General features: G+C 43.7%; 1 protein-coding gene across 5 annotated transcripts in view; it reads left to right on the forward strand.

Moving 5' to 3' along the window:
• The first annotated feature begins 1,956 nt into the window (after window positions 1-1,956).
• actn1 (actinin, alpha 1) overlaps window positions 1,957-22,791 on the forward strand; it is a 68,708-nt gene continuing 47,873 nt past the window's right edge. For all 5 annotated transcript variants that reach the window (XM_069662412.1, XM_069662414.1, XM_069662415.1 and 2 more), the window contains exon 1: window positions 1,957-2,373. In XM_069662412.1, coding sequence (XP_069518513.1) covers window positions 2,266-2,373 — 108 coding nt within the window. In that variant the 5' untranslated portion in view covers window positions 1,957-2,265. The remainder of the gene's footprint in view (window positions 2,374-22,791) is intronic.

Genomic DNA, 22,791 nt, shown 5'->3' on the forward strand with positions numbered 1-22,791 from the left:
GTGAACAAGACCCCAAGATGCTGCTTCACACTCAGCTGCAAACCGCCCCAATGCCAGCTGGAGGTCCCAGCTTGATGAGGCCAACAGAACCACATCATCTGAAAAAAGCAGAGATGAAGTTCTGAGGTCCCAAAACCAGGAACCCTCCTCCCCCCGGCTGCGCCTTGAGATCCTGTCCATGAAAATCACAAACAGAATGGATGAGGGACAACCCTGGAGGAGGCTGACGCGCACCGCTAGCAGCAACATGTCACAGATACGTGGTTGGATGCTAGCTTAAATTATTAAATGGTAGAAATGGTTTTCTCTCAAGCTAACATCATGAATAAGTGCTTGAAATATATCTAAAACATCCATTTGTCCATTCAAAGACACAATAATGAAATGCAGCTATTAACACGCACAGATAAAGAACACTTATTCACTTTTAGCCAACAGTTTTTCTAAACTGTGTAATTTAAATGTAAATGTAATGAGTCATTTTGTTTTTCAAATGACTGTAGGTTAATTAGCTAATGGAAAATGTGTATAATTATCCCCCTGGCACCGTCCAGACTGCATTACTAACGAGTTGCAGTCAGCTACTTTTGGTTTTGTTCTACGGTGGACTTTTATCACCGCCGGGCTGCTGCTGCTCTCAACAGGAGTCTGCTTCCTTCAGCCTCGAGCTGGCAGCCTGCTCCCTGTCCGTGACATCACTTTCCCAAACATTTCTCTCTTGGAAGTTTGTCCATATATGGAAGAGCACTCCACTTTCTCCTGACTGTCGGGGCTACCCCTTGTCGGCATCTTTCCTGCTCTGTGTGTGTGAAAATGTGTGAGTGTGACGGAAAGACAGAGGGAGACAGAGAGAGAGGAAGAGAGAGAGAGGGAGAGAGTGAGTTTACCTTACAAGGCAGACAGACCTGGCCTTCAGTTCACATGTTTACAGGAGCTGCGCCATGACTCACCTTTCTTTTCTGAATGACTGGGAGGTTCAAGTGCTGCGCAAATACTGTTCACTGCATGTTGGAGTGCTTAAGATGGACGAGCACAATAATGGCCTGAGTTATATAGAAATAAATGATGGAAAAAGAAGCCTTCTCAAATAAAATATAAGTGTTAAAGAAAAGACTTGTCGGGTGCAACAATCCATTTCTTAGAGTTATATATTTAATTTCATTGGAATATAACAACTTTAACATGTAAGCAGTGTTTTAATGTTACAGCTGATGGAGCCAAATAAAACTATCTACTTTATTCACTGTTGTACAGTTTGATCTATACAGCACATTATCCTTCTTGTTATTAATTGATCATGTTTTGTTTGGAAAATCTTAAATGTAGTGAACCAGAAGTTGTTTAAAAAAACAGAATATTATAAAAGTACTTGTGTACCGGTAAATGTACTTAGTAACTTTCCATTACTGATCTTTGACCCTAAAAGAAGAAACGTGACCACCAGTTCGTACATTTGTACTTGCGCACAATTGAAATGGAATTACTGAACTTGAGTACAATTATGAGGTACTCCACTATTTTTAGTAAGAAAAAGTCATACTGTACTTAAATGCACTTAGATACTTCCCACTACTTCTTAATGCTAAAGGATTTAACTACGTCCTAAACCACTTCTATAATCCGCCTAATTGTAATAACACCGATCTGTTAGCGATGGTTTACAATGTTTTTTGTACTTCTTGATAAGTTTCCGTGTTCGGTGCCTTGGTTGAACCGTTAAAAAGTAACGCGTTACACTTGTTTTATGCTAATTACAGCCTGAAGTCTCCTCGCAGCAGTCAAACAGTCAGATGTTTGGATCAACCTAAGCCTCCATGATGACAGCCAAACCAGCCAATCCGCTTTGAGGAGGCGGGCCATGTTCCCCCCAGAGCGTCCAATCAGAATCTTCGGTCGGTTATCGATTCAATTTGTCTGAAGCAAAGTTTTTGCGTCTGTCGCTCCTCGACACTGGACCTGCCTACTGCCTGCCTGCCCGCCTGCCTACCGCTGAGAGCTCCTGCCGGGCGAAAAACTCGAGCAGATAGAGAGAGAAAAGAGGCAGAGTTGGAGGGGAAAAGAGAGAGAGCCAGAAAGAAAGAGAGAGAGCGAGAGAGAAAAAGAGAGAGAGAGGGAAGCCGGGGGTGGACCGTTAATTTCATCCACACACCGTCTTGAATGCGTGGCGAAGAGCAGACTGAGCTGCTGTAAAACATCACCTCGCCGAGGACCGGGGGACATACAAGCGTCTTTGTAGGATATATATAAACCCAGCTTTATAGATACATGTATAATATGGATCAGTACGATGGAGAAGAAGATTACATGCACCAAGAAGATGACTGGGATCGAGATCTGCTCCTGGATCCAGCCTGGGAGAAGCAGCAGAGAAAGGTGAGACTGACTTCCTTCTACCTCCGGTGTAAAGGTGCGGAAGTGCGGATAATGAAGCTGGCTAATATTATTATTATCACACTTTAATGGGGATGATTGAGTACTTTGAAAGCATATTGATCAGCCAGCAGCACCAAACACCGGCTGGTTACTGTTTAGTTATTACGCTCGTTCTCTTTTTGTTAAATCACCTGTCCGACTTTCATCAGGAGCCGGATTCTTCTTCCCAAAAACTTCTCTCGCCTCCAAATCTCGCAACACACTGGCACACATCCTGTTATGAAATATCCTGCAGCAACATTTACATGCAGGCGGCCTAACGATTATCTTTGCAGCAGGAGGGGGAGGATAGAAAATAAGGGGTGGGGGGTTCAGGGAAACGATTAAAAACCGGACAGGGCGCCCACCTTTCCAGCGCAACAGATGTCAGCCATGCGCTTGGCTGCATATGGTGTGTGCCTGGCCCCTCCTGTCATCTGGTTTATGATGCGACGTGGATTAGGGCATGCTTAACTAGCAGAGGGATAGAGTGTGTGTGAGGAGGGGGTTAACAGCACAATAACTTATTTTGCGTGTCCTTTATGTAGCAGTTTGCAGTTTTTACGCGTGGATTCTGGGTGTTTGTGAGCTTGTTTTCTGCATTGTGGCCACAGTTTGGGAGATTGGTTCATTTTGGGTGAATATGAGGTCTTTAATCTGGGTCACCTTTAAAATAAAGGGCTGTAAGACACCCTTATAATGTCTTAACAAGTCCAAATCATCCACACGCGTCTAACAGCTGCTGCCCGTTTCCACACAGAGCATGAATGGCCTGTTTCGAGAAGGGCTGTTACTTTTTTCCCTCCTGCTCCCCATACTTTTTCCTCCTCTTTGAAAAACGGGGAAGAAAAGCGCTGTGGAATCTGAGTAAGCGCTGCGGTTTGGGCTGGGCTTGCAATGGGAGCAAGCGTGCCCAAAAATGGTAATAATCAGCCCCTCTCGCTGCCGCTGGAAAAACTTTTTCCCCGAGTTACTTTCTTGCGCTGTGAAGGCTTCTGGTTTCCTGGATTATGTCATCGGCAGCAGGCTGCTACCGGCCGAAATTAAAGGAAATAAAGGGAAGGTATGCAGGGCTGATGTCAGGTGTGAACAGCAGGTTGGCCTTCTTTAGGCATCACAGGACTTCTTCTGGGTGGCTTTTCAGTATGAAAACTCTTCATGTTATAAAGAGATGGTTTACTCAGGCCTGAAGGAGCGGGATTACTTTCATTGTCCATTATTTTTTAAGATTAATAGATTACTTGGTCCATAAATGTGTGAAATATGTAGATCAAAGTCTCAGTGGACGTCCTCAGATGTCTTCTTCTATCCACAAACCAAAGTTATTCAGTTTATTATCAAAGAGGAGAAAAGAATCCAGAATATTCATATTTTAGAAGCTTGAATGAGAAGTTTTGGGCTGTACCAGAATCAGACCTGCCTGTTTAATACGGACCTTTGACTGTATGTCATTTTTATTTCAGTTTAGCCCCAAACCCGACACCGTTATCAGCCTACATGATTCTTATATTTTACCTGCAAGACCGACGTTTAACCGAGTGCAGCTTTCGACTACTTTCTCAGTGTGTCAAATCACGCTACTGTCGTTTTTCTGCGAACACTTCGCTCCTGTTTCAAACCTCCTAACCTAACAAGCTAGCTAAGCACTGACAAACAAGCTAGCAGCAGCTTAGCTTGCAGCTCCCCTTTTCTCACTATTGTCTGAAAAAGACAAATTTTCAACGTGAAGCTGCTTTATTTATTATTTCACCTGTTTTAATCACCAGGTGTAATTGTTTTAAAGAGGAAGAGACCTCTTTAGATGAATTAGCTCTTATGAAAAACTTTGATCGATGAAAAGGTTGACAGCTCCTGCATTGCTCTGCGTTAAGTCAAACACTAGAGTGCAGAAAGATTTGACTGACAAAAGTGTGAATTGAATAAAATATAACCTAACCTGGTGAATCGATTATCAAAATAATTGATGATGATATAATTGCTTCAAACGTATCGAATAAGCGTTTATTGATTGCAGCTCTAAACATCAGACAGTTGCATCCCCACATCCCCTCCTTCCTCGACCATCACGAGTCCATCGTGGTGGAACAGTTTCTTTTAATGACGGGCTTATTTCTGCGCCTTCATGACCCTCATTGATCTCATCATCCTGCAGAGAGAGACATGTTTTATTCATCTGTTCCTCTCCACAGAGAGCAGCGATGAGGGCTTGTGTTGAGATCTGACTCACACAAACACAGGCTGAGCAGGGAGACAGCAGCCCCCCGTCAGGTCGCAGGGCGAGTGTAGTTTACTGTCACACATTCATCCATATGCATGTGTGCAGCAATCAGACTTGCTGCTGATGATTCCCACCGAGCAAAACATTATTATTGTTGAGATGTTTAAAACATTCGGACCTGCTCAGTGTTAAACAGACCGAGCAGAATCTTGGACGAGCTTCCTCCAAGAGTTTTGGGAAGAATCTTGCAGAGCTATATCACGTTTTGATACGATGCGCTGGCAGATAAGATACAATACTGTACGACAACATAAGAAAAGATAGTGTCATGTGAAACGATAGGATAGGATACAATTCGAAACAGTACGATACGCTGCAATAAGATAAGATACAATACAGGATACTAAATGATACCATACAATACCATATGAAACGATAGGATAGGACACAATACGTTAGATACACACGGGTGACGATTTCCTGTGATAACGAGTTATTTCTGGTCGTTTTCTTGAGATCTAGACTTATTGTTCCCGTTATCTTGAGATAACAAAGCTGGTTTTCCCGTTATAATGGATTAATGTGGCCCATTATCACGAGAAAAACAAGCTCCGTTTTCTCGGGGAAAAATAAGTCGAGGTATCGAGAAAAAGACCAGAAATAACTCGCGGGAGTAAATAAACCGTGTGGATGCATGTCCGCCAAGAGCTTCCGTATGGATTAAACCTTATGCATAAAATCTGACAATCACATTTTAAAGTAAGTTGGACCTGCATTTGTTCTTCTCACAGTCCCTCTAACATCCAACATCAAAGCACTTCTTTTTGTGCAGAGTAAAGGCATTAACATTTGAAACAATCATTAAGAGGTAATACAGTATCATACAACGTTATTTCGCTACATCCAAGTGTATCAGTGCTTTCTTGCAATCCCTCCCTTAAAGAGCCGCACAGTTAATCATGAGGACATGAACAATGACAGTATGACCAAATGAAATATCCACATGAAATAGATCAATCAAAGCGTGATCGTGAAAATCACATGAAGAAAGTGAACATTCTCATCTCGTCGTCGTCTTCATACATGCTCTGTTTTCTCAATTTACTCAAATGGCGTTTTTAGTAACCCCTCCCAAAGCGCCGAGCCAATCGTCAGCCATCAATCGTTCAGCTGTTTATGAAGTATTTTCTAATTGATGCTGTTCTCGTTATTGCCTCGCACCTTCCTGTGCACAGAACTGCTCTCCGTCAGCACAGAGTAACGATGTCAAGAACTAAAGAAAAAGCAATAAAACGTAAAAGTCATTGCATGAAAAACCGACTTTTAATTGTTCCGTGTGCTTCCCTGTGTGTTGCTTCTCTGTAGCCTGGAGACAATTCATTGTTTGCGATAATTGAACGGCAAACATTTAACCGTCAGAGTCGGCCTTATCGTGTCCCAGAGACACAAACGCAGTTAGAGTGTCGAGCTGCTCTGTATTGCACAGGTCAGGACTTTTCCTTTGGCTCTATTTTGCAATTCTCTTTGACGCACATGAACCCGGCGTGTCAGAGAGTGCTTCGAATATTTTGTGTCCTCTGCAAGTCTTAACCTGACCCCCCGAGTGTGCGGGCGCTGCGTGGTACTCTCTTATCTGTGAATCTAAATGTGTTTGCAGACCAGGTGTGTCAGGTACTCGCTGCCAGATGTGCCTTAAACAACACACAGGAGGACTTTATTTACCTGTTGGTGTCTTTAACAAACAAACAAACTGAAGCACACGTCTGTTTTTGAGATGTTTATTTTCACAGCTGGAGGGCAGGCGGGCGGGCGGGCGGGCGGGGTTCAGGTGTGATCTGCTGCAGATAATCTGTCCAGGTTTGTCCTTATAAGGAAATGAGCAGCAGTACCTTCAATCGGTCTCTGCCTGTAAACCTCCCGCCCCCCACCTCTCATCTCCCACACCTCAAACACTCCCAGCACACACCCACATTCCCCCGCTCAGACGAGCCAGCTCACAGATAACATCCACTCAGTCCCACAGGAATCTGATCACATTTCAGATGTGATCAAATCCTGAAAATGGAAAATTCTTCAAGAAAGAAAAGTTGTTTTGATTCTGATCAAACCTTCAGAAGCTTTTGTTAAAACCTTTCAGTAGCATTTGATGCATTTGATCTAAAAGGTATTATCCCAGCAGAAGGGTCGATCCAGGGTTTCAGGGAAATAATGTACAAAGTTTAAAATGAGTTCAAGCAATACATCAGAAATAAAAACTGCATTTATTTATATTTGATTGAACTTTCTGAAGCACAGGTGACGTTTGAAGCCATCTTTAATATGTGGTCCCTTTAAGAGCACTGGTAATCAGGTTCATTGACCTGATCCAGGAACAAAGGATGACATGTTGCTTTGAAAAAACAGAAGGAGGGAGCACGTTTGATGCGGCAGTTTTATTAAACATGATGCGATGCTTCTGGACGCGCCCATCTTTTTGTTTTTGGAGGTTGAAGAAACCACATTTTGTGGAGAGTTAAAGAGGACGATCGGTCAGCTGTTCCATGATGGCAAAAGACGGGATTTCTAGATCTGGATTAAATATCTGGTACAACTTGGATTCCATTTGTTCCGTTTGACAGACATGGACCGGACCCCTTTGTCAATTTGTGCTTCTTAGCTGAGGAAAACACTGAATAAAGAAGAATCATGCGTTTATCTCGCTTCCTTTCAGAGTGTAATCGAGGTCAGGGCGTTCATCAGCAGAGTGTCGGATGCAGGACTCACTTAATTCACCCTGCAGGCACTTGTCTCTGTGTGACAGATATACAGGAAGTGCCCCTAAAGCGAATCATTCATCAGACTTGTCACCGCTTTACACTCCCCACTTTGACTAACCAGCGACGCCCGAGCATCCCGACCTACATCTTTGTTTTCTTAGATTACAGCATCTGACAAGTTTCAGGAAACTGACTCAACCTGCGATCGCCTGTGACGTTTCAGTAAGAAGAAGTTTTGTTCCATGACTGCATCTGCTCGCTGCGTTTCATAATAGGATGTGTAAAGTCAGCGCCGGCCACCTCGCAGAATGCTTCCTGTCATCAGATTCCTCTGTTCCCATGATGCAGCCTTCTTTTAACAAAAGAAGAAGAGAGTCAGAGAGCGGCGGTGACAAAGCAGGGAATGTAAAAACAGTGGATTCCCCTCCCTCCCTCCCTCCCTCTCTCTCTCTCTCCTGTGCTGAAATGTTCCTTTTACTACCTTAAACATGAGCGGCTGCAGAGTGTCGCTTTCTCTAAATGCAGTCAACCAACTGTCTGTCTGTGTCATGTGATGTTTTCCATCCCGCAGCTCGATGCTTCGCCGCTGATTAAACTCACATGCAGTTATAAAGATGCAGAAAATAGTGCTTGCATGATATTTTTTTAGTGACTAAAATTGTTTATGATTTCCAAAGAGAAGGACGACTTATGAGTTATGAGAAGCTCCTGACGTCCTGTGTATAGCCGGCTACAAGTGTCCTGATGCTAGCACAAACAGGCTTACTTTTAGCATAGGAGCTAGCCAGACAACAGGGATGATATCGCCTCTGTAATGCCCTCGGTTCAGCCTTTGACAGGTATGGGTGCGGTATCAAGCTTCTCCTCTAACTCCCAGAAAAAGAGTGAATAATTCTGTGAGTCTCGGTCTGACTCAAAGACGCTTCAGGGAAGTGAGCACCCCTCTGTCTGTTTCTCGGCAGGAGACGTCTCAGCAGACGTTTATCAGTCTATTAGTCATCTGTCAGGGCGGCTGCTTAAGAAGCATGCAGAGGTTTTGATAGAAGTCCGGATGTCACGAGTTCTGTTGTTTATGTTTTTGATTTGTTTGTTCAGAACATTTCCTGTTTTATTTTGCAGTTCTTGCCCCATCTATGTCTTGTCGTGTTTTACTTCCTGCCTTTGTGTTTTCCCGCCTGTTTGATTATGTGCCCCGCCCTTATTGTTTTCACCTGCTCCCTTGATTGTCTCACCTGTGCCCGAGTAGTCTCATCTCCCCAGTGTATCTAGTCTTTGTCGTCCCATGTCCCTGTGCCCGCTCGTTGTCGTCCTTCCTCCTGTAACTTTGTTTCCAGTTTCCTGTGTTTGTTCTTCCTTTTTCGTTGGACTATAGTTGGATCTTTTCATGGATTATTTCTGAGCAAGCGTTTTGGACTTTGCCTTTTGTCTATTTAATAAATTACCTCTGCACCAGTCCAGCACCTGGGTCCTCTCCTCTCCCTTTCTGTTTGAAACTTGAACTCTGACACCGGAGTGTCACTGGATGCTGATATTCCTGCGCTCCTCCGCTCGCTATCGCGGTCAACAAAGCCGGACTATAAATCCCAACAGGAGCTTCCCCGACAAACCAATCATGTCGCCCCGGTCACGCTGTCGGAGCTCGGTCTCGTTTCTCTTGATTGATGGGGTCACAGGCTGACATGGAAGCGCAGAGGTCCCAGGAGCGTCCAGCCGTGCACACGTCCCATCGCAGGAAGTTTTATGAGCGTGCTCTGAGCTCAGCCGCTCAGGGGGACGATCAGAGGAAGAGTCCGGATGCATGTTTTTCACTTATTCATATTCTATGGAAGCAATAAAACTGATCTGATTGTTTATGCATGTTGTAAAATAGGTGTCAGTATCGGCCTCAAAAAAACAATACTGGTCGAATTCTTCTCTCTGGACGACTCCCAGCTTTCAACCTGTGACCCTCCGCTGACAGACTCTCATATCTCCTCATCCTACCTCCATTCTTCTTCCTCCGTCTGTCTGTAAGCCGATCCTGCGCGAACACGGTCAGGGTTTGATCGAGCGCCTTGCATAATTAACCGAAACATCTTGTTATCTGCTGCTAACGAGAAGCTTTCAGTCAGGAGGAAACGGCCTCCTCTTTGTAGCCTGGAGCTCCGGGTTTGATGTGTGGTGTGTCAGAAGATACTGACCTGTGTCGAATCACTTTGACATAACCCGACTCCTCGTCTCAGGGAGGGGGATTGTTCTCCACTGCTGTGTTGTAGAACTGGTGGAAGTGTTTAGACAGGAGAAGTCAGTGGGACAGCTCACACAGATCAATCCTTTGGAGGGTTAGTTTACTACACGTGCTACAGAAAACAGCCGCTGTGTGACTGTGCTAACAACAAGCTAATGTTACTTTAGCCATGCTCGTGGATCTATGGATGGAAATAGTCTGTTAGTTCAGCACCAGTCTCCAGAGGACGAATCCTGACTTCTTCATGAATGCTAAATGAAGTTGACATTTATGGGTTGGAGTCAAATATGTCGCCAACAGCTGGATGGATCTCCAGGACATTTGGTCCATACATTCATGTTCCCCTCAGGATACATTACAGGTCAGAATAGAGCAGTGAATCTTGAACTTTATTTATCTATTAGGACCGTCATTTATGTAAAAGCATCGGTGCATACACAAACAACCATATCCACATATCCAAAGTGTTTTCCTGTTAGATATGTGGGGTGTTCTGGGATCACATGTACACGGTGCAGTTCCCTGTTTGCAGTTAGCTCTGTTTGCAAGTCACGCAGCAAACAGTTTGCAATGTTTGGGTTAATCAAAGCCTATTCGACTGCATGTTACCCAAAATATTTGTGGATTATTCACATTTATTAGCCATGAAAACAGCTTCGTATGAGTAGAATCTTTTGGGAATAAGGGCAAAAAACTGAAATATTCTGTGCTTGTGAAAGTAGCTGTGTCCAATGTCAGGAGGTGCATCCTTCGAAGGACGTATTTTATGTCTGATTGCGTCACAGCGGCGCGGCGAAGGCTTCTTCAAATGCGTCCTCAAAGCATCCATCAGGTGCATCCTTCACAGCCCAACGTATCCCGAGATTCATTGCGCGGCAATTCAAACGAGATGGCGGACTCTTAAACGGCTGAGGAATTCACTTTTCAACTCAATCAAGTAGCCAGAGATACAAATGTTGCTATGCAAAAGGGGCCTTGACACAAATTGTCTTCAAATAATAGGTTAAGTTACATGACGTTAGTCATGCTAGTTAGCCCGCTAGCTACCTGTTGCTAGGTGACAGGAGCGGCTTTTAAGGATGCAAGGTTAAGGGAGGAACAGCTGGAGACACAAACAGGAAATCCTCCGTAGAACAGACGGTCTCATTTCAGTTCGGCCTTAGCCTCTGCGCACCCTCCGTAGACCGCCTCCTTCGAAGGATGCAGCCCCTGGAATGAGACACAGCTATGGTGGACATGTTAGCATGCTTATGTTAGCATTTAGCTCAAGACTCCACTGTCCCAAAGTACAGCTCCACAGATCAGCTAGCATGGCCAGCTAGCATTAGAGTCTTAGTTTTGTTTAAAGCCAGGGCTGAACGATTCTGAACAAATATCTAATTGTGATTATTTTGACTTAAATTGTGATTTCAATATGAAAAAACATATTAGAATGCTTATGGTGCGATCTTTGCGCATCTGCCCCGAGCAAATATATTTGGTACTTAGGCCTGTGTATGATGTGTGGGCCGGAACATCTCTGCAGCACAGTGTTTAAATAAAAAGGTTTCTTGACACACATCTCAACTCTAACATATAATGCACCTCCTGATCTGGAAATGACAGTTTGCCATATTGCGATTTCGATAACATTTTGATGAATTGTTCAGCCATAATGCAAACAGTCATGATGGAAATGAACCATATCTCATTTTAACTCACTATTATGGGATTGGTCTTCCATCTGGAAAAATACGAGCTATGCTTCCTTAAATGCTAACAGGATGTTCTCCAGCTTCAGCGTCTCACTCATGGAGCGCTAAGACACAACACCTCAGTCTTTTTGAATGTTGTTGAACTGCGTCTCTTCTGTGTTTTGCAATACGGCCTTTTCTGTTGTAATACGTGTTTCTGTGCCAGTGATTGAGAAAGCAGACTCGGGCTCTGTATGTCTGAGGAGAGGAGGGTGAACGTTTCAGAACTCCTCATCCTTTCATGGTCTGGAAAACATTTTCATGCTTAAGTTACAACCCTCGGCCCCGAACACTTTCTCCTTTATTTGTTTCAGGAAGGCGAAAGCTAATTCGTCCTCATCAAGCTGCACGCTGCGTCTGGGTTTTACAGAATTCACTGTTTGAAAAGTCAAATGTGAGCAATTACCGGGCTCTTATCTGCACAGCACCCAAATGCCAGCGCCCTGATGCAAATTCTTTCCTGGCTTATTTTCTCAGGCTCGTGCTCCAAATTTAGAAACGTTTGGTTAGAGGCCATTAAAACGGTTTCAAATGTGCGATGAATTTCAGCAACTTTCTCTGAGGTTTGGAGAAGTTTGACTGCTTTGCTCGATAGTTTCATCCTGCACAGACCTTCTGGAGTTCGGTGTTATATTTACAGCTCGGCGGCAGATTTGAGACCCCAGTCGGGGAGCTTTTTGGATTCCACATCCACCATGGGATTTGGGGTCAAGGTGCATTTCCTGTGGAGCAGAGAGTGCCGAGTGAAAACCTGCTCAATGCTCGAGCACGTCTGGAACCACTACGCGTTTACGGTCACATGTCTTCAATAGGCCCAGAGGGGGTTTACAGGCGAGCCGTCTGCATGTTTCCAAGGAATTTTCCTGCACCACATGGGTAGGATGTAGCCGGGTCTTTCCTCCGCTAATGCTATTAATCAGACCACATGCATTCTCGAGTGCATGAAGCCTCTCTTTGAAGCCGAGGGGGGGTTCGTACTGTACTTTACTCGCAGACTCTATGAACATGTGAGTGTATTAGCTGTAAGCTGCCTCACAGGAGCAGCTGCAGTGCCTCTCCTGTAAGTGAAAGCAGCTTTGAGCAAACAGATACTTTTGGTTAATGCAGGGACACCTTTCCATTCAGTAGCCGTGTGGGAGGAGCTCCGGACGGGGGAGAGGAGAGGAGGGAGGGAGGGAGGAGGCAGTGAGTGGAAGAGGAGGCTCAGACAGAGGAGCTTTCAGGTCTCTGCACAAAGAGAGCGCGTTCAGGAGGCCGTCTTTTGTCACATTGTCAACCTGGAGTCAATAATTTATCATCAGTGGGCGGCATGGAGGACGAGCTATCAGATGTCTCTTTGCTATTGTGTAGCTTTAGGGTGTTTCCCCATGTTTAGCAGGTTACTACAAAAATGTATGTTTCAGTTTCAGGAGAGACGCTTTTAGATTCAAAGAGTGAAATGAGGATTGAAACCACTCATATTTCTGTTTATTAACCAGGAACTGTTTAGCTTAGCTTAGCACAAAGACTGGAAACACAGGGAAACAGCTAGCCTTGGTGTTTTGGCACGGTTTCAGTTTGAGTTTTTAAATGAAAGATAATTAAATCCTGCAAAACCTCTGAATTACATGTTAAAAATGAGCGTTTCTTTGACTCTCTCACACACAGCGTCATGAGGGGCTGCGAGGTGAGCTGCTTCTAACAGCGTCAGCTCAGTTATAAGGTTAGATTTCCTTCATTGTTCATCGTTCAAGGCGTTTTAAGCAGAGTTGTATCTACAGAGTTTCCCTCCTCTCCTAAACAAACAGACCAGGTGAATTAAAGCTGTTAGGATGCACGATATTATCGGCACGTTATCGGTACCTGCAGATTATGGCTTGAAAATGACATCGACGTCAGCAGACATGTCATTTTTCTACTGATATTTTCCGCAGATAAAACGCTTTAATTCTGCCTAAATGCTCGATGATTCCCCAAAAAACTTGACGTAATGCTACGACATTAACTTGGTGCGAGTGTACAAATAAAGAGTAAACAGTTAGCTCACATTCTCTTCATTTTACCGACTTAACAACATCAAACAGTAACCCAAACATCACTGCAGAACTAACTTACATATTCATGGACGCACACGCGATAAAAAGAGTCCGTCGGCGATCACTGATGTCTCCGTAGTAGGTGCAGTAAACAAGTCCGGGCATGTCTCCCTCACTGCCGTGTGCCGGGGGAGGGGATGCTGCATTCAGGTGCACTCAGAAACGTGAGTTTTCTACGCCTCTTCCGTCAAGCGTGAAGACAGGTGCAAGATGTCTGCTTTATGGCAGTTTGTGGCCCCTACAATAAGAGTAGGCACGATATCAATTCCACTACAGGGGAGACTTGATGTTCTCTGCAATTAGGTGGGAAAAACATATGTGCCTAATCGGTATCAAAAACGGCAATCGGCAAAAAGGAAAATATCAGCATATCGGATATTGGCAAAAAATCCAATATCGTGCATCTCTAAAAGCTGTAAAAACACAAGAAGTTTCACGTTAAAAATCATGGTTTGTCAAATGGCGAGTGTTTAGGGCTGTGAGCCGAGCTGCTGCTAACTTTAGCTCACCTTGTGTCTACCTTAACTTCTAGACGTCTGATTAAGTGACAGAGATAAGACCTGAAAGAGCTGGAGAGGTGTCCGGTGGAAATGTTTTCTGTCTGACGTGGAGGCTGGAAGCTGCACTCTGACTGACGGTCGTCGTGTTTGTGTTAAAGGCTGTTAGATCTCTCCTCATGTGTGATGAATGTTATTAGCATTAATTTGACCACGCTCTCGTATTGTGCTAGCCAGAAATCAACATCACTTTGTGTTCTTGGAAAGAGACTGTTGTGATGAACTCTGAGGCCAGCGGCTGTTTGTTCAGCTGCACTCTTCCACTTTCCTAAAGTGGGACAACTATTGAACGTCTGAGTTTCAATCAGTGGCTGCTATTGATCGCCCCGTCCTCCGGCGCTCATGGTCAGTTACAGTTGACTCCCTGCAGGCATGTTTTCTTCCGCGCTGACGACTCTGTGCTGTTTATGATCGCGTCTGCAGAGTTGATTCTCTCTGCCTCTCAGCCTTTGTTTCCTGCTGCAGGATTAGTCTGCACGCTCCCGACGTCACTCCATTCGTTAGAGTAAACAACAGCAGCCACTGTGAAGTGCTCACGGCAGATCTCATTACAAGTTGTAACAGACACCTCCCCCTCGACAGACCCGCCCCCCGCTAACCCCGCACGAGCAGGGAGAGCCGGCCTGCTGCTTGTCGGTGTTGGTGGAGAGCTCTTTGCAGAGCAGCCGGGCTGCAGAGTGGTTTGAGATGTTTGAAGTGCTGGCAGGTGCTGGATGGACGCAGACAGACAGACAGACAGACGGGGGGGAGGGGGATAAAAGAACCTGATGCAGCTGATTGTGCAGCAGATTGAAGTTTAGAGGGTGTGATCATGATCTCTTTCTTTTCTCTGATTATTATAATAAACCGTTTCTCTGCTGTGAAGTGCACATCTTTAGAGCTGCAACGATCGCCAGAAAAATGACTGATGAGAAAAAAATCAAAGAAGACATTTTCATGCAAAAAATGTTTTTTGATCAAATATAAAGACATCCTGCATGTCCCAGTTTTATACCATCCACCATCTATACCGCTTATCCTGTTCATTGTCTGGAGCCAATCCCAGCAGCCATTGGGCAAGAGGCGCACTTACACCTCGACTGATCTCCAGTCAGTCACAGGCCGAGTTTGATAAACAGACTGAAGGAGTAATAGATACAACAAAGCCCTAACCACCGTAACATCTTCACTGTTCACTAACCCTGTCTCCCCGCCACGTTTGTGACGTCAGACAGTGACGCAGCAGAAAAGGACAGGAGTATACTTCACTGGCAATGGGAAAAGAGGCAATCTGCATTTATTCGCGGGTCATCCCGGGTCTGAAAAACCTGCGTCATTGCGCTAATTTATGTGGGAAAGGGGTAATAGAGACAGACAACCCTTCACGCTCACACTCACACCAGTGAACCTATCGAGCATGTCTCTGGACTGTGGGAGGAAGCCGGAGTACTCGGAGGGAACCCACACATGTACGGGGAGAACATGCAGACTCCACACAGAAAGGGCTCCTACGTCTGAGCCGGGATTCGAACCAGGAACCTTCTAGTTATGAGACGACAGCCTAGTTAAAACTTAAAAAAGTTTTAACTAGGCTGCAAACTGGGACGGACTATTCGGATACATATCGTCCTCTCCTCCAGTCAATAAGTAGTAAACCTCTGTTTCTGATTGTTCCTCTTCATCACATGAATGAATTCCTCTACACGGACGCTTGATGCGGACGTCAGAGCGAGACCGCAGTGACGTGTGGCGAAGGTTTCAGTTCACCTGGTCTGTTTGCGTCTCCTGAAAGCTGCTTTCATGTCGGTTTGTTTTCGGAACTGAAACGTTGCTGCTTCTCTCTTCTGCACATGTGGAACTGATGAGCGGGAGGCTTAAGTGTGTGTGTACGTATAAACAGCACACACGCACACACATGCACACACATGCACACGCGCGTTTCAGATCTACTTTTACTTTCCAAAACAGTGACGCTCAGCACCATGTGTGAACGTTGACACTGAAGCAGCCCTGTTTCTCCTGAGGGAGAAAGTGGACAGCTGTTGTGGAGCTTTCGATCCGATCACATGGTCGTCCTCAGGTGTTTGGTTTCTGTAAATGATTAAGATGATAAAGACGATTCAGAGAACGTTTTAGACCTTTAAATAAATTCTCTTGTGATTAAAGTGTTACACAAACATTGGAGAATAGTTGAAGGGATCTCTAAACGTTCTTTTCAAAATAAAAGTCCTGCTACACTTTTCCTGATTACTTTTTAATCACTCCATAAGATTCAGATTTGTCGAGAAAATACAAAACAGCTGTAAAAGCAAAAATTTCAAACAGCAGATTTATGAACAAACTTTTTCCTTTCGTTGTAGAAAGTTCCACTGATTTTTCAAAGGCCTTAGTTTTATATGCGTCTTCACCTATTACATGTTATATATAATTTTATATATCGATTTTAGACCAGCTGAGAAGGCTACTGAAAAGTGACCTAAGTGACCTCTTTCATCATTATGGAAAGTTCAATGACTGTAGTGTTAGTGTTAGTTACGTCTCCTCTTGCTGTTCCTCCTCTACTCTGCTACTCGGGAACAGAACGCTGCAGGAGCCCCATTTGTCCACAGAGCTGTCAATCATGAGGCCATGCCCCCTTTTTACAGCATCAAATAACTAATTAAAAGTAAACCTGTCTTGGCTTCTCTTTTAGGGAGCTGTCATGTCGGCCATCTTTTTGTCGGGACCTGTTGAGTACGTTCCAAGCTGCCAATTACGTCACACTGATGAAGGTTGAACTACAGCAAAGCTACATTAGGGAGAGATCTAGTCGCTTCTTCAACAAGAGAGAGGAGTTTCATTTCAGCACAGAAGCAACCATAAAATAAGTATCTCCCTTTTCTGACCCAAAATGTGAAGTTTAAAGATTTAACTACACGAAACAATACCAAAAAAGTATTTTAACGACTTGATTCACTGTTCAAATATGATTGTAGGTGATCCATCAGAACGCGACTGCAGAATGAAGTTAGACTACTGTTTTAATTACACATTATTACAGTGTATAAAATAAGAAGAAGATGTGAGAAACTACTTACAGATATTAAACATGGTCGTACATATGTATTAGGTATTTTCCATTTTGGATATACTGAAGAAGCCTTCTGCAGTTTAATGCATCGTGTGTGTTTATTATCTCTGTTACTTGGTTTAAAAAAGGCCCTGATACAGACATGCTAAACTGAACAGAAAATGTTGCGTCTGCTTTCCTGTTAACATCTCAGTGCACAGAGACTCGGCACATACAATAAGTACAATAGCCCTAACAGGACACGTACAGTACAGTCGATGTGCAGATGTGTTGAAAGCGTCCTTTGTCTGAGTGCAGCGTGGCTCCTCCCTGCTCAGCATTTCTCTCAGTCAGGTGACCGTCAGCAAGAAAGAAAAGCGCTGCTCCGGCACAAAACACGCCCGCACGCTTCCCCTCACACGACCGCTGCAGCACAGCGAGCTCCAGCTGACTCAGTGTTATGACTCCGAACACTGTACTGCCCATCACTCTGTTTAGATTGGCGTCTCACTGTTGTAAGAGAGCATGACTCAGGGATTATATCTGTGCTGAGTCGCTGTGTTAACAACTTTGTTCCTGTTGACGCTTCCAGTGCACATCCTAATGTTCAGTAAGAGTAAAGTGCTGTTGTAATTCATAGAGTCATGGAGTTTACAGGGCTCTGCGTTTCACTTTATCATTACCATACATTAGAAAGTTAGTCTATAAAAACATATATAACATGAGTGTCAGCCAAAAACTTAGTGAGTTTGTAATATTTAAAGAGATATTGCATTATTTTAAAGATATTTTGTGTTATTTATAGGACAGCTGAAGAGAGACAGGAGGTGTTGAGGAGGATAGACTGGAGGTCACGACTGGGAGTCGAACCTGCGATCAGTGCGATGAGGACTGTAGCCTCCGTATGTGGGGCACCTGCTCTACCAACTGAGCTAAACCAGCGCCCCTATTGTGTTTAAAACCTTTTAGACCCTATTTGTCCAATATTTGGGGTCTATATAACTGACATGTACAAAAAGTTTGGTGTTGCTCTGGTAGATAGCTTCAGCCAGCAGCCACAAAACAGGCTGTAATGGCTGAAAAGTATGTCCACTTAAAGTTCTTGTTTTTGCCTCTGACAGGCTCAGACCAGTGTTGCCAAGTCAGCGACTTTCTCGCTCGACTTTTAAGACCCTCGTGGCGGCTTATTTTCTAAAAAGTGACTCGCGACAAATTTAGCGAGATTTTCAGACCTGTGAGATATATTGCATTGTTATTCATTCCCATGTACGCTGCTCAGAGTAATCGCAGGTCACAGCTCCTCTGCCAACAGCTCTCACAACACCTAAGCGTTATATGCAAATGAGTACAGGATGACATCACCAATTTGCAAATTGGCTGACATGTTAGAGAAAGGATCCCTGCAGAGAGAGATCTTTTTGTTAAAGAGGAAGAGCCTTTCTTTTTAACTAGAAACAGCCCTTATAAAAGGCACCAAACTCCATTGAGAAAAAGCTAAATTTTACGTGTCATGACACAGGAGTTGCTGCCTCGATCATTTAGTTTGTTTGTGTTGTTCTGTAACTTTATGGTTTTTAATGGTTAGTTCAAAACCAACACAATATTTGTGTAACAGAAAATGTAACAAAAAACTGACTGATCCAGACCAGCAACTCCTGTGATCTGCCAGGTAAAATGACTGCTTTTGTCAATGGAGTCTGGTGGCTTCAAAGGGAAGACTGTAACGGCGGTTTCTTCTTTCAGAAAACGCCTGTCTCTCTTATACCAAAAGGTCACATCCTAAACAACATGCAAAGCTCTTCAGTGGCAAAAACAAGCACTTTTTATTGATCAAGCATCTTTGTCCTGAAGGATTACGTCGAAGCCATTACAGCCTGTTTAGCGGCTGCTGGCTGAAGTGATCTGCTGAAGCTGCTCCAAAACTATTTGTACTTATTCATCATTTAGACCCTAAATATATATAAAAAACAGGATCGTGGTTAACAGATGCTGGAATTACTTTTAAGTTAAACTTTAAGCCTCATTCATATACTCCCCTGCAGCTGTGTGCACACTCCATGTTTGTTTAAGTACCATAAAGCTGAGCCGTAGCTCAAGTTCAGCCACAATCAGCACAGAGACGAGGGTTCTCTACAGACTGGCCTTTGTCCAGGGGAACTGTCCTGCTTTGAGCCAGTGAAGCAGGGAGATACATGCTCACGCTGGGCTCTTTCTTTGACTTGTTGCTCAGCATGTCCTCTTTCATGGCTGGCGCTCTATTTGAATAGTTTCTGCATGAGGATTTGCATCCAATTTGTGTGCTGTGAGATCAGCAGAAGTGCTGCGTCGTTTTATCTGATGCTGTGTCACTCTCAGTTAGACGTTTGTGAGGACGTGGACATACATGGTTTGGGATGTCACCAAACATGGACGTTAAATAGAAAAGATATGTCATCCCTGAAACAGACGGGTTTCTCATGTAGATTAAAAACATTTTAAGTTCATAGATTTTAATGAAATAAAATGAGGCTTTAAAGGTTTATTATACGTAGATTAATTGGTAGTTTTGAGAGTAATTTGTTTTGCATTGGAAGACCTGGGCCCTGTTTTAACATTTTATGAGGTCTCAGTGACAAATAGATATAAAGTGTTGGATTCGCTGCAGTAGTTGTCTTCAACCAGCAGCCATAAAACAGGCTGTCATGGCTGCAACATAATCCTGGGGGGGAAATGTGATCAAAGTGTGAAACTGACAGGCTCAAACTGTCAAACTGTCAGATAAAATCACAAAAAATATCTCTGCAGAGAAGACTAAGATGCTTCTTTTAAACTACAAACAGTCATTGCATTTTTCTTTCAAAGCCACCAGACTCCATTGACAAAAACAGTCATTTTACATTGCGGAACACAGGAGTCACTGGTCTAACTGCTGCCTCAACTGGTTGTTTTTTTGTGTTGTTGTGTAACACAAACTTATTGTGTAAGATCCAAACTAACCATTTAAAACATCATCACAATCTTACAATAACACAAACATACTTACCCGTCAAGGCAGCAGTAGACCAACTGCAAGGTTAAATTAGCGTTTTTGTCACTGGAGTCTGGTGGGTTTGATGAGAGCCATGTAACGGCTGTTTCTGGTGAAAAATAAAAGGATGTATCTGGAGGGATTATTTCTGTAATGTTGTCAGATGCTTAGAATAACAATCTGCGCCTGTCAGTGTTAAAAAAACAAATGTGTAGTCGTCTTTTCCCGGCTTGCTTGTAATTGCCCCAAAGGATTACGTTGCAGCCATCGCAGCGATGACCCAGCTGCCGGCTGAAGCAATCTACTGGAGCAATTCAAAATCAGTAGTGTAAAAGAACAATATTTGTGTTAAAGGATGTTATTAATTATTATTAATTATAATTAGGGCTGTCAAAGTTAACGCGATAATGACGAGTTAACGCGCATTCCCTTTAACGCCACTATTTGTTTTGATGCGTGATTAACCTGCGTTCAGCCTCAATGCCCTGCTCGATGGTTCTCTGGACAAGACAAAAGTTATTTGTATTTCCTGTCGATGTGAACGGAGTTACCACCGGAGGACGTCGAGTCTTAAACACCACTTGGCCGAGCACACAGCTGATGCAGAGAGCCCCAGGTTGTGAAATGTCTTTAAGTGATTAAACTTTGACTAAAGTGATGTTATTTTTATCTCCTTCTGCAGACTCAGTGACTTATTATTCAGGAATGTTACATTCAGCTCAATGTGCCGTCTGTTGGTGCTTGTTGGGCTTCAGTTTGCCATGTTTTTTGAGCATGCAGCACCTTTGAGGTTATTCTGTAGAATGTTCTGGACAGTATTTGTCATGTGTTGGAATGTTGCAGTAATAATAAACATACATTTGCATAAAGGAAGCAGATTTGTCCATTTCACGTTGATAAGAGGATTAAAAACTTGAAAAATATCTCTTTAAGGTACATTTACAACAGGTTGTTTGCTTTACTTTGGATAAGATGGTGTTTTTTTTTATTAAGCAGTAGCTGTACAATACGTTAGCAGCATGACACAACCTTGAGATCCTCCTTTTCCACAAAACCTTTCCTGCACAGTGTTTGAATTTAAGTTCTAGGTGACCCACAGAGAAAATGACCCACATGTTTGTGTGGTTGTAAACTTGTGTGTGTGTGTGTGTGTGTGTGTGTGTGTGTAAGCTGACATGTTGGACGTGGGGTTTTTAAGAGCCTCGCCGCTGCCAAGCTGTTTGTTTGTTGGTCTCCAGGCTTTTGTGGTTGTCATCGCAACCGCCCAGTGTTCGGCGCTCTGCGGCAAGACGAGCCTCTTTGTTAAATGAACTCGGCTGAGGAAAGAGCTACTACCACTCTCTGACTCCTCACTGTAACACACACACACACACACACACGAATATGCATGAGGCCGCTTTGGGCCACAACAGAGTAAATATCAGCGGACTCGTAACAATGGCTGCTATTCTTTGTCAATCTGCACTTTTTGGCCGGCTCACTGCCCCGTCAGCACGCGCAGAGTGTGTGTGTTTAGTGTGTGCATGTGTGTGTGTTTGCTTCCATCCAGACAGGCTGAATGTGTGTTTCTGTGTGAACATATTTTTGTTGCGCTCTCTTTCACACTCTCCGTCGTGCACACGTGTGCTGAAGCAGCAGATAGATAAGTGTAATGGGACGGCGGTGCTGAGTCGGCAGTTTGCAATAACAGCCTGTTTGAGCGAATGCTTGGACGGACGCTGCTGCACCTGAGAGGCTGCCGCACTCCATCATGGCTGCAGGAGGAGGATGCTTCCTCTGCTCTGTGGGCCAGGAGAGATGACGCCATGGGACAGTGTGTAGTGTAAAGTGTGAGTCTGGTCTGAACTAAGATTATTGGAACAAACAATGCAGGAAAAATTAGGGACAGAAAAAAAAACAATGTCAACAGCTTCCTCGGGCCAATCAGGTTTTATTTCGGCGATGTTGTTGTGAATAAAACAGGAAAAATTCAACAACTTTTATCTCTAATTTTATGCACATTTAATTCAAATTCAGCGTGACTTATTTGATTTCTTTGGAAACGTTCAGATCTTAACCAGAGTTCAGAATATAGTTCTGTTGGTTTTCAAACATCCATGAGATTGTAAATTGAAAGACCGCCAGAAAGTTCTGCAAGGTTGAAGTAGTTAATGAAGCATCTCATAACGCAGTACGGAGGATAAAGGCATTTATTAGAAACAAGGCTGCTTATCAAACCTGAACAGTTTTAAAGTACCAATAAAAATATGTCCATAGACTTTAAAAGGTTGGATTAGTGAGTTGGTAACGGATCATTGTTCATTTTTAGTGCTGTGAAGCAGGCTGTAATGTCTGCAACGTAATCCTTGGGGACAAATGCAGTTGATCAAAGTGCCTGACAACTTTACAGGAAGGATCCCCACAGAGATAGAGCTTTTTAAAAGTGAGATCCCTTTCCTTTTGAACCCGAAACAGCTTATATATCATGCTCCTCAAAGCCACCAGACTCAGCAATTTTACCTGCAGGGAACTGGAGTTACTGGCCAACTGCAGGTTTGATTGATTAGGGTTTTTTGTGTTTGTGTGTGTTGCACCAATGTTTTGTTAGGTCCCAAATAACTATGTGAAACACCAAAGTCACACAATAACACAAACAAGCTAACTGGTCGAGGCAGCGGTTGACCAGCAACTCTTTTGTTCCACAAGGTTAAATTACTGCTTTTGTCAATGGAGTTTGGTGGCTTTGAAGAGAGGGATGCAACGGCTGTTTCTAGTTTAAAAAAAGCACTTTAAAAGTAA

This window comes from Semicossyphus pulcher, unplaced genomic scaffold, assembly GCF_022749685.1.
Source record: "Semicossyphus pulcher isolate SPU_LCO1_2020_fin unplaced genomic scaffold, fSemPul1.0.p SCAF_14, whole genome shotgun sequence".
NCBI lineage: Eukaryota > Metazoa > Chordata > Actinopteri > Labriformes > Labridae > Semicossyphus > Semicossyphus pulcher.